Genomic DNA, 14,926 nt, shown 5'->3' with positions numbered 1-14,926 from the left:
CTGTGGACAGGTCTGCACCACTTCAGCTGACAGCAGAAACAAGTTGTTATCCCTGGACAGCAGTGGAAAACAAAGGAGATTGCTAACAGCAGAGAAATAACAAGACTGAGAAATTTTGGTCTCAATTCAATGCTTCAAAAGGGAAGATGTCAACTGGCAGCTTAAACCACCTCTGTTCTCATTTTCTCAATCTCTGCGTTCATATCTTCCCACATTTTGATGTTATCTGCCCTTTCTTCTCCCTCAAACATGTTCCTAATCCCAGATGTGATCTCCACACATCCCAGTTTTGCCACTCTCTCTTTTTTCTTCCCCTTCCTGCTGTTGCCCTGACTCCCCCATGTGGATTTACTGCCCCAAAGAAGCCCCAGCTGCTTCTAGGGCAAGACATGTATTCAACTATCAGAAATCCATATTTTCCAACTCCACTGAAAACAACAGATTTGCTTAGTGGTCTGTAATTGGCATGTACATCTAAAATTAACAGTTCCAGAGCACACTCATTACAGTCCGTTGTTAACGGCTTATTAATTACACATCAGGATGCCATAAATAACTTACAGCCAAACATAACTTTTTAGAATCATACAAGAAAAGTCCCTGACAACATCCACCAGACTTCTGTTCCCTCCAGAACTTCATGTAACATCAAGGAAAAACCCACCTCTTCTTGCCCAGAAACATCTAGAGGCAAAACCTGGAGGAGAGCAGGGCCCCCTCAGATACAACGTGCAAAGTGTTGTATTTCAAAATATCCTATTCAGAATATCAGAGTATTTCAGAAAACTCCTCCACAAAGGAGTCAGTGAATGAAGAATTGAGACACTGTAGAGGGAATATCCAGAACTGTTTGCCATTAAGGTATGGGAATAGATCACTGCAGAGGAAACACTTTCCTTCAGTGTCATGTTTTTGGGGAGAAGAGATCAATCACATACACCAGTATGTACTAAAAAATAAACAGAACTAAATGGTCCACAAACAAATTGGAAAGGAGGAGCCGGTTCTTAACAGTAACGCCTACCTGCTTGTGCGACCCCCCCAAAATCTAAAGAGCACACTTGTTCGTTAGCCGAGTTGACACAGACAAACACATCTCATTTATTATCTCTGGGAGACTCTAGCCAGACGTGACTGATTTGTCCTCCTACTGGTCCTTGCCCTTTTGTGGTTCTGCAGAGATGTTGGGAACTGGCAATAACTCACCACATGCTTCAGAGAGCTTTCTTGTTTTTGGAAATCTCTCGGCAGTGCGACATTTACATTTATTATGGCTGATTCTGGGCATTTAAATATGAAAACAATTAAAGTATATTTGCAAGGGATATGACAAACGAGCATTTGTACTCCAGCCAATTTTTCACTGACTTTCATTCAAGTACACTGTTATGTTTCAGCTTTGCCTCTGCCATTGCCTAAATGAGATGATTTCCCAGTATCCATATGGGCAGGTTGATGGATGAGAATGGCTTTAGGGTTAAAAGTCTTTAGTATAAACTCAAAGATCTCTTTCTTGGAAAAATTCTGCTCCAGCACTCACCGATGGAAACGCAGAGCCCCCACTGAAACCCGCAGAAATACACTGGAGCCCAGCAGCTCTCCGGCTGCCTGCAGCTCTCCCGCCGCCCCAGAAAGGCGCTTTGCCTTTACGACTCATATCCTTCAGTAGCATCAGGTTGCTTTTGATTTTCATGCGACTTTTGGATCCTCACCAATCTACTGCCACCGGAGAGATGAGGATCATCTGCGCTGAAGCCGGGCTGAAGCAGAGCACCTGTTTCCTCACACCTCCAGGTTACATTCACACTGGCAGAAGCAGGGGCTGAAGCAACATAGGGGACGAAAGGGAAAGAGCAGCGTTTGGCTCTCTTGACAACCCTCTCACCTCCGTGTTAATAACGGAATTAGTTCCCATGGTTGCAGTGTGCCATGGCAATGTAGCCAGACATAAGTAAGTGCCTCCAGTTTACTTCAGTAATTACTTAGGTTGTGGAGAGCCATCCGCTCTGTGCACAGCTGTGCTGGAGAAGTCTCTCTGAGATTTTTTTTATTCTACCCCTTCCTGGCAATTACTGCCTACTACTGCTGTATGGAAGGATCATACACATGCTCCCTGTGTGCCATTAAAGACGGCCATCCAGCTGGGCTGAACTTGTTGCTGGACGTGGTTTGAGCTAGTTCAGAACGAAGGTGCTCACATGAATCTTCCCCTAAGTGGAGTCCTGCAGCAGTAACGCTGCCCCAGCAGTGTGATCTGGAAGAGTGTATCTGTTTATCACCTTAAAGCAGCCTTTCCAAACTGAATGCCAGGACCCTGCTACCTTGCTAAAGAGGAGCTGGAACCAAATCTCCCTCCCGCTAATTCCAAACATTCCTTGTGATATGTGGAAATGGATTGAACGTGTGACCTCAAAGCCCCGTTTCAAGCCCCTTTACAAAGTCTGACTGAGTTTTCAAGCTGCTATTCTGGAAAAAATGCAAATACAGCTTTAGGGGCCCAGCACAACCGAGCTCGATGTTCATCAGCCCTTTAATGTACGCCAAATAGTCTTTTTGCTTCAAAATCATTTCATGCAATGCTAAGCAATGGCCTCGTTGCTTTTGCTGACTTGCAGTAAACCAGTGGGATGCCAGGCTGCCACCATCAGAACATCTGCTTTATTGGAAAAGAATTTCAGCAGGCCTTGCCTTGTAATAAATGATGTGACCCTGGAAGGCAGACAGCAGCACTCCCGCAGGCAAACAGCTCGCAAAAGGTCAAAATCACCCAAAGCTTTGGGAGCAGCAGCAGCATTTCTGTCACCCTGCCCTACCCAGGGTCTAAGAGCCATAATGAATAAGGGAAAAACTACATCACTGCAGCTCTGAAGATAGATCCCAGCTTGGATCTATCATAGATTGGAAGTCTTCTACCAGTGAGAAACACGAGAACGGATGGAAGGAGAGGAAAGCAGAGGGGAGGGGAATCCAGCTATGAAGCTTGTTACTCTGCCACTGAAAACAGAGCTACTCCTGGGAGCACCACCTAGCTTGCCTCAGTCAGAACGAACTGGAGCAGCAAAATGTGCTATAAAAATTACTTCAGTTATGAAACAGGTGACAGAGTGCTTATACAAACAGCTTCACTAGCACAGATACCTGTCTGCCTCAATTTACAGCCTTCCCCAGAAAAGTTCCTCACCCTCTGACTTTTTTTTAAGCAGTTATTCATTTTCTTTTGTCTTTCAGACTCTGAATTCTCCTAAAACATAAAACTCCATTGCTTTTGTAATCTTTTGTTCCATTCACAACATCAACAAAACCCCAATGAAGTAAAACAGTGCAAACATTTCAATGTTGCTAACAATGTAAACAGCATCAAAAAGATTTTGGATCCTGTTTATCTACCTCTGAAGTTAGTAGTCAGTGGATGCTCCGCTGCTACAGTTAAAGGTCTTGCTCCTGTTGTTGTTGTTATTGCTATTGCCTTTTGAAGTGAAATGACAGTGGAGCTCTTTTGAATGGTAGCATTTTACAGCAATTTAACTTCCTGCCTAAAGCAGCAAATTTGCATGAAAATTATCTGGAAAGTACAATCACACACACACACAGAGTTTTTATATATATTTGCCAGCATTTTCAGGACAGGTATGACATACAGCACATCAAAGGCCATAGGGATGAAGAGTAAATTAGTTGGCAAGTTTATTTTCTACAGCAATTTCCTAGAAAAGGAACCATTTGCTACAAAAGCCTACCATTACCTTCCAACCTCTTCTTCGATGAGCAGTGCAGCTAATTTCTACCGTCATTCTTATTCATCTTCCATGAAAGCACCACTGAAGACCTAATGAAGAGTGCTGGGTAATTCTGGCATTATTGGATTTTTCGTTATTTATTTATTAGACACGAGAGCTGTTATCAACAAGCAGCCAGGTGAGTCAAATCAGATAAAGCATTATCTGATTCCTGTGCTGTAAATCAGATTTTAATAGAGAAAAGATCTGTATCCCTTTGGGAGTGGAAAGAATATGTTTATAATGTGTTCCGAATGTGTGCTACACAATAGCAAGTATGGATAAGAAGTATTTTCGCTAATCAATTTTCCACTTTCTTCTCCAAGTTCTTTCACCCATAAGATGAGAACTAAAATAAATGAAAGTTCCATTTTTGCCAAGTGGTAGCAAATAATTAAGATAAGATAAGCATGCATAAAATTATGCATAGATGTTGCATCCTCACACAGGCACACAAGAAGTCTGAATTCTGCACTATTAAAAATATAATCAAGACATCATTTCTCTGCTGGCAGAGTAATTTACAAATCTCAAATTTACCTAGATTGGACATTGAAATGAGATCTTTGATAGCCTACTCTCAACCCTGACACAGCTTCTGTCTTAGGTATTTATACTTGTCTTTTTCTAGCAGAAGCTATGAAGTCTTATGACAGCACCTGTAGGTTAGACACAGATAACATTTGACTATTCCTTGAAGGTTTTGAAAATTTTAATCATGAGAGTAATCTGGATATGCTCAGACAGAAATAGGTGTTAAACACTAAAAACCTTGATGCGAAGCCAGCTCTTTCTTGTACTGCAGTGTTACTTCAATTTTGAGTGCTGGAAATTATTGTTTGCAAAAATGAGGGTTCTCCTCTCACCTAATGCATCATGTTTGGCTGTTAAGACAATACTGAAATTCTGGAATTAGTTTACTGCCCATCTATTTTAAAAAAATATATACTTTGAGGCCTGAAAAATTACTTTTTAAAAACAAACTTGTTGGGTCATACCCAATTAATTCCATAACAAACTGGAGAAAGAGGTTTATCATATTATGTTTGGATTAAAAATTCAATTTCTTTTATGAGTTACACATGAAAATGAATTTATAACCAAACCATTTTATTCACTGAGCCTTTTGAAGGTGTGTGCTTAGAGTCCCATTAACAAATGAACAGGGAACGTTCTGCCACTGCCAACTGTCAGCAGCAATTCTAACATCCACGTCACACCAGTATCTTATTCTCTTTTCCTCCCAGGTGACCCTTTGCTTCTCCAACGCAGTTTACAGGAGAACTAACATTTTTAAAAGTAATGGCAAAACTGCAGGCAGCACAGAAGTCATTAATACAATGAAAGCTAGTATCACCCTTAGGTTATCAGAATGTAAGGCTTATTAATTAAGGAAAAAATCCCTTTTCCTTTTTGTTGGCTGCAACTACACTGATTTGTTTTATCAGTATCTGAACAATAACCTGATTCAATATCTGTACTTGGATGAGTAAAGGTTAGCTCTAATCACCTGGGCACAAGAGCAGTTTCAAGCTGGAATGCTTCACACCTTCAAGGAAGACTATAATTTTTGTTTTCATGTATCTGTGATGACAATGCAGTGAAATAAATGAAGGAAATATGATCTGTGAGAAACATGAATACTGAGACTGAAAGTATCGCCTGTAATGGGGTGCAGCGTACACATCACTAAGGAAAATGCTGTAAAGGTCTGAGGTTTCCTCTCGGAAATAGCAACAAGGACTGGGAGAAGCTGAGATGGTGGTGTCATGTTAACATGAAACAAGTAGGAGACAGTCACTTAAACACCTTTTTGTTCCCCAGAAAAAGAAAAAAAAAACCAACCAAAAAACCAAAACAAGACTGAATTAAGCGTAGTAAAAATCCCAGTAGGTCCATATCTAGCTATGCCTCTAAGTAACCTGAAGAAGTTTATTTCAGCACTAGAATGAAAAACATGGAAGAAACGGTTATCTCAACCCAATCCTAGATACAAACTTACTATTTGCTGCCATTGCACCTCCCTGGCACAGGTAGACTAGTACCCCCTTCCTCCTCAGCCTCAGCGGGCGGGTAATCATAACTTAGCAGCAACAAAGCCATGTCATTTGCGGGAGCAGACAGACTACCTTTAAAATTACCATCTTTCTAACGAGCACCTTGTAAATCTGATGAAATTTATGTTATTAAACTCAAAAAACATTCTGATGTATTTGAAAAATAACTTCTTAAACTAATAACCAAAACCACCAGAAAGGACCGAAACCTTATAGTGTCCACCGCATTTTGAGCCACACAATAGCCTCTTGCAGAGTGACACAGGCTTCAGAGGTGCTCCCTTCAGTACCATGAGGCTGGTTTGATCTTCATTCACCTCCCTCTGAAGGGTACAATGTTTACTGAGAAATGAGAAGTCCCTCAGTGCAATGGGCCGCAAAATTTGCTGCACAACAGGAGATGAGCAGATGAAGATTCAATACCTTATTTGTCAACTGTACTTATAAGTACAAATGAAAATATTTGACTCTTTTTCACATTAAGAGAATGTCTGTTGTACGATACATTCAGCTCTTGCAATTCAGTTTAAAAGGATGAAAACATCACTAGCCAGACAGCTCCTGAAATCAATGCCATATTTATAACTTTTATCATTAGTGAGCTGCTAATGCCTACTATCTCCTTAACTGCACATGCTCAAACCCTCTGTGGAACCAGACACTCCCTAGACCAGCACACGTGCTGCCGGCCGGCACAGTGGGTCAGCCTCACATTAATCCCTATCCAGGGAAGGCAGCGCAGTGCAAACTGTGAGCACCACGTGCCCTTCCTACATGGGCAGGCTCCAAAGCCTGGCCATGTATGTCCGACTGCAACACCAGAGCCTCTCAGTCACTGCTCTGCGTCCATTAAGTTTTAATGAATATTTATCTAAAATATCCCGTTATTTTCCTGATTAAATACATCCTGAATGACTCAGTGTGGGAGGAGGGGGCCGGAGGGTGAAGGGTGTTTCAGGGTTTTTTGGTCAAGAAACCTCCTTTCTCTACAGATACATGTCTCTGTTCTAGATCACATGCACCTTTTCCCACTTTAAAATAAGGAAAAGATCTATTCCTTCAGAGTCGACAGACAATATATGCGAAGCAGTTCAGGGGAAGTGAGGCAGCTTTAATAATCTGTATCACATTATTATTTGTCTGTTGTAACTTTATGGCTTATAACCAGGAGTTTAGGGACTTGCAGATTCCCCTCCCTGGAGGGCAATGTATCATGATCGTAATGTATCATGACCTCAACAAATGTTCTATTTAAACAGCACAATGACTCCCAAATGGAAAACACATTTCTGCCTGCGATATCTCAGGTTTAAATGTATTTCTCTTCTTTTTTTTTTAAATAAAAATTCATTTCTGGAAAAAAGTGGCCTGGCAGGGATTCAATGGCATGCTCCATCTTCGAACATGTATGGCCCTTCAGCACTGGTGAGGCTGGTGCCAACGCGCGGTTGGCGTGATGACAAACCCACCACCCCAGGGGTGTCAGACTTACTGAGGTTCCACCTGAGGCCCGTCGTGGTGACGCTCTCGCAGGAGTTCCCAATGGGGATAAGGCCACACCAGGCACCTTCCAGTCCCGTGTCCACACGCAGCTTGTGCTTGCCCTGCAAGGCAGAAGGGGCTCGAGTCAGTGCTCGCCAGGCACCTGGCCAGCACTTGCCACAGACCTGGCAGATAAACCAGAAAGTACTTAGATGGAGATGGGTCCAGAACATCCCCAAAAAGCTCAGGAATACTTGGCTGCAGGAATTCAGATTGTTGATGTTTACAGAGGGAGAAGGGACATGTGCTTGGGTTCCAGACCTCATGGCTTTCGAAAAGGTTGTTTCTGGGCTTTTCGAAGCAGGATCTGGCTTTACTCATTCTTCCCTGGCAGTTTTTGAAGAGGCACTTCTGTCAGAGCTAGGCTTTTTAGTGCTGTGAAATCCAGGCGGCCTGACCCATCCATTCACCTTTTTCCTCACCTAAACATCTGTATTTCACTTCCTAAACTATACTAGTCAAAGCACCACCAAAATGCCTTCATTATTTTGACATCTGTAAAATTTCATGTACTTCTCCAGGCATGTACTCTTCCCAGAACGAAGAATACATGCAGAAATTTAACGAGGTGCTAGAGAAATGAACTTAAATATTTAGAGTAATCTGCTTACACTAAGTAGGAAAAACAAAGTGAAATTAAAACACATTTTTTGAACATCTAAGATAAATTCATCTTGTAACTATCCAGTTCATGGGATACAGGAGAAGCTCTTAGTTAGTACTTATAGGCACTGTGTGAACATCTTGCCAGTTACCAGCATATGAACAGTTGCACGGAAGAGTAGAGGTGGAAATCTTTTACAGAACAGGGGAAAAAGGAAAAAAAAAAAAGCAGCTGAATGTTAAAAGTTCTGGCACAATCTGTGTTCTAAGAAACTAAGAAAGTGTTTATGAAAAATAGCTACAAGAAAACAGCAAATGCAAAACAGTGACAAGATCAGTGGAAAAAATCATCCTCTTGTCTCTTCTATACAGGTAATTTTTTCTTTCAAACAAGCACAGGTTTCATCTGGGGAAAGGTTAGGATTCTTTGAAACGGAGGGTTCTTTGGGGTTTTATTCTCTTGTGGATGCACAGGCAAGTTAAACCCTCCAGCATATCTTTCACATACAAACTCTTTGTCACTATAAATAAAATCAGATATGCCCACTTACTAATCTACCAAAATAAAAGGACTGTCTGAAACCCAATGAGTATTCAGTGAGTACTTCGTTAAGCAAGAAACCAAGGTTTTATACTAAAGGAAAAAAGAACAGTTGAACCATAAAACTCAGGTAAATGTCCCAAGCAGCGAAAAGACTTTCTCACAAATTTTCTTTGTGGAATGTATTTAAGTTTTTTTCTTATGTCCTGTCCTCTCACACGCTCATTCCAAATCCCCTGGCAAATACAAAGTTACTAGTTAGAAAGTCAAAACTGGAGAGAAAACATGTTATTGCTGAGATGTTAACGACTGAGGCGTTCGACAGCTTCTCCTGTTAATGCCAAATGCATTATGAAGAAACAACTTCAATACATGTCATGCTCTCAGTTAACAAATGAACCTTGGAAAAGCTGTCAATTAAGGAGTATCAGATTGCATAGCTTAAGCCTGTTTGATTGCAGAGCAACAAGAAAACCAATCCAATACCATCTATCTTCTCAGGGTGTCCAGCTTCATGTGGTAATGAGCCCCGTATTTCCATAGTGGTTGTGAACGCTTGCATGCCACATTCAGAGGTGTAACCAATTCAGCCTTGATAACCTTTTAATTATGCAATATGCCACACTACTCCTCTCTCACAGTACAGAGGGGAGCAGGAAAGGGAGAGGAGAGCTGCAAGTACAAGCTCTCTCGTTATGCGATTGCAGATATTGTCTATAATGAAGCTGATGATGAAGGAGAGAACGAAGGGGCGGAACTGGCTGTTCCTAATGAATGTGCATATTGCTGCTCAGAGCTGCTTGAGGAGAGCACCAAACACACCGCGTTTATCAGTTAGTAAAGGAATATGAAAAAGAGAGATAAAAGTAACTGGCCCAACAGAGAACCTCATTAAGTCCTGTATTCTCAAAAACTGTGCCTATCCACTGGTAGGTTTGCATTGCCTATTGCATGACATTCTGGTCCAGCTCACAGATAGGGATGTGATTCAATAGAAATGTATGCAGAAAGCTGTCTTTCTGTGATCATGAAATAAATCTTGAAAACAAAAGATGCCACTACTAGAGGCTCGCTAATATCCAGGATTTTATCATGAGTCTTTTCATGCCTGATACTTCCCTGACATCCCAGTTCACACATCCCAGTGATTATGTGAGAATCTTGACTCTTCCCTGCAAGGACATTTTCTAGCCCTCAGTTGTTAAGAGAAATTTCAAACCAGGAGCCCAAAGGGCTAAACTCACAGCAGCAAATAAACCGGAATTAAAATATTAAAAGGTAAATTAATTTAAAAAAAAACCCTCTCAGCTGTTAAGCCAACCTCATGGCTTAGAGATGGTTCACTGATATTACACAAGACCATTTTTAAGACTTTAACTAAATCGGTAAGGGATCTTAATATTTTTGGGGACAGTGGGAAAAGGGAAATGATCATTGGGAAAAAACAAACAACCCCCCCAAATATTCCATTAATTTTTGCAAAAAACCATGAATCAGCCAAGGCTATTGTAAAGTACAGCTCTAAATTCAAAGCACTGAGTCTGCCACGGGGGAGATTTGGTGCCCAGGCTTATCTTCAAATTTTTGAGTACAGATCTTTCAACCAAGCAAGATGGAACTGCTATTTGCAGGAGGAAGGGAGGATCAGAGCTTGTAATTTGCAAATACAAGTAATAATTTGTTCTATTTAAGTTTCTGTGATTAAAGGAACAATTATATACTGGCACTTAAAATACGAAACTGTTCTCAGTTTCTGCAGAACTCCTAGTTCCAAAATTAGGATTAAAAAGAAAACCAAAGCTTGACCAAATAAATCCCTCTTCCTTAAATTTTTTGTCTCTGTAGGAGGCAACTGAAATATTTTCACATTTAACTTAAGAATCAAGTATTACCATGTTTGAATGATACTGGTGATAAAATAATGGCAAATAATACAGCTGCATTGATTTTTATCTTATTAAGTCAGTTTTGAAAAACATTGATCAATCTTCAGCATTGATTTTTTTTCTTCATTTTTGTCTCTGATGCTGGGAAATAAGATCAATTTCTAAGTTCAGCAATAAGAAGAAAATGTCAGAAGATATTTTTAAGAATGCTTCTCCCATATATGTTACACCTTTCCTTTTGATTCTAACCTTGTGTTATAAGAAAGCATTTAAGCACTAGTGGTTAAATATACACCCACTCCAACACTGGTCCTGCCGAGGAGAGCCCTAAAGACACAGCTGTTCTCTGTCACATCTCCTAACTGAAAGGATTAGAAGTCTGACTGTCAGGAACTTGTGTAACTAACCCTATTCGAGGTTGTAAGGTGCTAAAATCCTTAGTAAAAAATTTGCAAGCTGAAAAGCATATAAGCAGTGTCAAGGTAAAAGTGATAGCATCTTATGCATGCACAATATAGAGAAAATTACTTCTTCGAGTACTCTAAAATAGATACAAAGCGACAAAATGTTACGAAAAAGGGAGAGAAGGGGGACTGATCTCCCGTACTGAATTCTAAAGCGATCTGAAGTAGGGAAACGTGGAAGCTGGCAGGCTGGAACCGGACACAGAGGAGAGGCACAAAGTCAGTTAACAAGATGCGGGGAAGGAATAAGGAATTAAAATTAAGCTTTAAAAAAAAACAAATTAAGAAAGGTATAATAAGCAGATCTTAGAAACTGCTGAAGGACTAGGACATGTGAAAGGTAACAGGGAAGGAAAAGGAATTACTTACAGGATTAGAGGACAAAGCAACCTTATTTCAATTTTCTGGCTCCCCTGACAGGGTTGTCCATTATAAATAAAATTACTGAATAACTCCTAGAAGTCACAGATTTTCTAAATGGTATTCTTTCACCTGTGCTTGTTGTGAGATCTGGAGCTACAGAAAAATAGGATTTCTTGAGATATGGCCAACTGCTCTGTGGTACCCCCTCCATCAGCTAGATCTTGTTTTCTGCAATACTGTGATAAAACATCTTTTTATATCAGCTTTGTTTCAGTGATCACTCCATAGATGGCAGCACACACTTGAAAACAACAGCAGCAGTGAAAAACTAAATACAGATGTCATAGTTACCCACAAAAAAGGCAAAACCTACAATCTGTTTTAGTACACAAACATCTGGGCGCAGAAAATGGTTTATAGATAAAAGACCTGGGGAATGGATGGAAATCAACACGATCACCAGAGACTGCAGCAGCGAGGAAGAAAGGAACAAGGATGAAACCAAGCTGAGAACATTTATGTTTAAAACCAAATCTCATGATTTGCAATAAAGTAAAAACAAAGTTCCAGAAATATTTCTATTAATCATTAGTTGTGTAAGAGCTTGATTTAACAATAATAAAAGCTTTTAGGCTGAGATTCTGAGCATGATAAATACAGCCAATTTTTCTAAAAGGATGTATTTAAGAAGAGCCATTTTGTTATAACCCTAAAATACCATCAATTGTCTTTTCAAACAAATATACATAGCGCTGAATTTTATTTTTTTTTATTGCATGAATGCTATTCAAAGAACATTATCTGAGCCGACCAGGCTTTTTGTTGCTGTTGAAAATAAAAGTATTCACAGTTCCAGTGAAAACTTAGAAGTCTAAAAGCTTTTGTACAGCATACCAATGACTGCTTAAACTCACATGGAAAAACCAGCAGATTTATTGTACTTCAGCACAATATTCCCAACTGTTGGACCCAATCCTGCCAAACCTTACCATTGAACCCTGGTAGTGCTCCTGTACTGAAATGGATAGACTTCAGGATCTTGGTTATTTGCAAGACAGAGCCACATCAAGCCCACTCTTCAATAAGAGCACTTCATAAAACGATGACTGTACAGCGAATAAAATCCCAGGCAGTAGAGAGAATAAATTATACTCATTATTAAACCCAATTAATGACACATCTGCTTCAAACCGATTTATGGCAAGGGTATAGAAAGAAATCCCTGTGGAGGTAAGTGCCACTAAACCAAAAAAAATTTACTATACCCTGAGGTTATACATTTAAGTGGTTGCTACTGTATATCTAACATACAAATCATCCACAAAGAGCAAATGATCCCAGAGTTTCACACATTCACACATGAACTTTTTCTATGGGCCCCGTAAAACCCTCCTGAGAATACACTTCTGGTGTAATACCAATGAAGTTTTACTGAGCATAGTAGGTGCACCCCTTGGTTTCCCATCACCTGTTGCAGCATGAGCAAGTAAAACAGCTATCTTTTGCAGTCAAGTCTATATGACTGACAAGAAAACAGCAATCCTAGGTGCAAAAAATGCAAAAGTGTGTTTCACTCTGGAGACTGCAAGCAGTTAAAACTGCCAGCAGCATCTACACTGCTAACATGCACACAAAGGAAGTGATGAAAACAGTTAGTCAGGCAAAAAAAGATATCTGGGAATACAGAAGTTACTTTAAAAGGGAGTTTGTGTGGTTTAATTTCTTTTCACTGAGATATCTTAAAGATTCACAAATGCCATAAATGCTGATCCTTGTTCTACTCTGAATACTACCCTAAAGAAAAACTCATTCTGATGCAACTTCCTACTTGCAAACAAAATTCCACATTTTCTGCAGCCTACCATAAATCAATGCAAAATACACCACAAATACAGCATGAAACAATGATAATCGCAAAGTGGCTGGTCCTTCTCTAAATTCAAGCAAGCTTTACACTAGCCCAGTGTGACATTTTATCCTTGAGCTTGTGCATTTGATGCCCTATCCTCAGCAGGCCCACCATTACAGGTTTAATTAGCATTTTTAGTGATGCCTTAAAAAAATCAGAACCATTTTCTTTATATCCATTTATGAGACTACAGAGTATAATAGATTGCAGATAAGAATGAAAAGTAGACAAGCTGCTAGAAGATTTCATATTGCCTGTGTAATTATTATGCAATGTTGCAGTTAAATTGTCAATCTAGAGGGGCCTTTACTAAGGGCACTAATATTCTATAATTCCTAAGTGATGAGAATTACAGCATAATCTTTCTCATCATCCACCAGTTCATAATACATTTAGTGTCACTACTCATTCTTTTTTGTGCATCTCTACAGGGTAAGAGTCCAGAGGATCTCTTCTACCTAGACTACACTCTCTTATTTTCCTTGGTATTAGAGAAGCGTGGGAGTTAATTTAAAAGACAGGATTTTGTTCACCTAACTTGTCACAAGAAACAATTTCTTTGTAGCACTGAATTACTAAGTATTGCTGGAAGGCACCTTTATGTTATGTAAGAACACGGAAATTTTGTGCCAGTATGTAGCGCTAGAGTTTTCTTGTTTTGTTTTTTGAAAGTGCTTAGGCTCTGTCACTATACAAGAAAAAAATATGGTTATCAAGCCTATTGCATATCAGTGTTTACTAATGTATGCTATACAACAACATTTGATATGTATTTTTTCTTGTCTGGGTTGCTCTGATCGAGCTGCTTTGTCTATGCATGTTGCCTTCTCTTCCCTAGAGCAGGTAATGTTTTCCCTTTTGCATACTTCTTCACAATCTGTCCTGTGATGGAGCCTATCATGTTCTATTTAATGGTAAAGAGATTAATTGATTAATTTTTCCTTTCATCAGCTATCGACCATGTGAATCTTGGCTGGCTGTTGTTGTAGGTGCCTTCATGACTTCCCCTAAAATTCAAATCTGTCTGTCTCTTCTCAGAAGTCTACCCAGACATACTGGCAAATCTCCGTATCTCTCCTCCTCCAAAATCTCACTTGGAAATCTTCTCTACTGTATAAGTAAGAAGAATGACCCACAGGCTATTGGTCAACATCTCCTTATAGTTTCTTGTACTCCTCAATCTACATCCATGTGACGCCCTTTTTTACGTGTTATACGATGCAGCAAATCGTGAGCTGCATCAAATCATCTTATACACCACCACCTTTTTAGTAGAACTGGCCTCATATTTGGGGGCTTCATGTTAGGACTAGGGACTTGAAGAAAGCCTAGCCTCTATAATTTCTTCAGTGCAAAGAGACTGATGGACATAGTTCTCTGCACTGAGTAGGAGAATCTTATAAATGCTCTTTTCTTCCTTTAATTTCTGTTACTGTCACACACCTCTAGGTAAGAGAGAGAAGCTTGAAGTAGTTAAGAATGAACTTTTGAGACAATTTTCAGCACCCCTTCTTGATCTCTGTTACAGGAAGGAATAATTGGCTGTTGTTATAAAATTATTCATTGACCTGGGATAAGAAACCATGTCTATTTTCAATAGGCAGGGAAATGGTTTCCGCTTTAAAACAGGCTTCACAAAAGTGCCCCAGATCTTGTGCTAGTACTGACTGACTGCTTCTCTCTACACCCATGAAATTCAAAGACCTGTTGCTCAGGTCAGGAAGAAGAGATATAATTAAAGAAACTTCAAGCTGGTCATTCAAACATAGATTTTTTTCTCCTTTT

The 14,926-nt window shown here is 39.9% G+C and overlaps 1 protein-coding gene across 6 annotated transcripts in view; it reads right to left on the bottom strand.

Annotated features, from left to right (window-relative positions):
- The window catches only part of TPK1 (thiamin pyrophosphokinase 1), a 313,129-nt gene that overhangs the window by 56,335 nt on the left and 241,868 nt on the right, over positions 1-14,926 (bottom strand). For 3 of the 6 annotated variants that reach the window (XM_055805377.1, XM_055805373.1, XM_055805375.1), the window contains one exon: positions 7,326-7,437. The exons of 1 other annotated variant lie outside the window; for it this stretch is intronic. In XM_055805377.1, coding sequence (XP_055661352.1) covers positions 7,326-7,437 — 112 coding nt within the window. Of the gene's footprint in view, positions 1-7,325; positions 7,501-14,926 lie in introns of those variants that run through there. 2 more of the 6 variants (XM_055805374.1, XM_055805372.1) reach the window with 1 other exon arrangement.

Source organism: Falco peregrinus, chromosome 5, assembly GCF_023634155.1.
Source record: "Falco peregrinus isolate bFalPer1 chromosome 5, bFalPer1.pri, whole genome shotgun sequence".
Taxonomy (NCBI): domain Eukaryota; kingdom Metazoa; phylum Chordata; class Aves; order Falconiformes; family Falconidae; genus Falco; species Falco peregrinus.
This window is presented reverse-complemented; position numbering and strand designations above follow the sequence as displayed.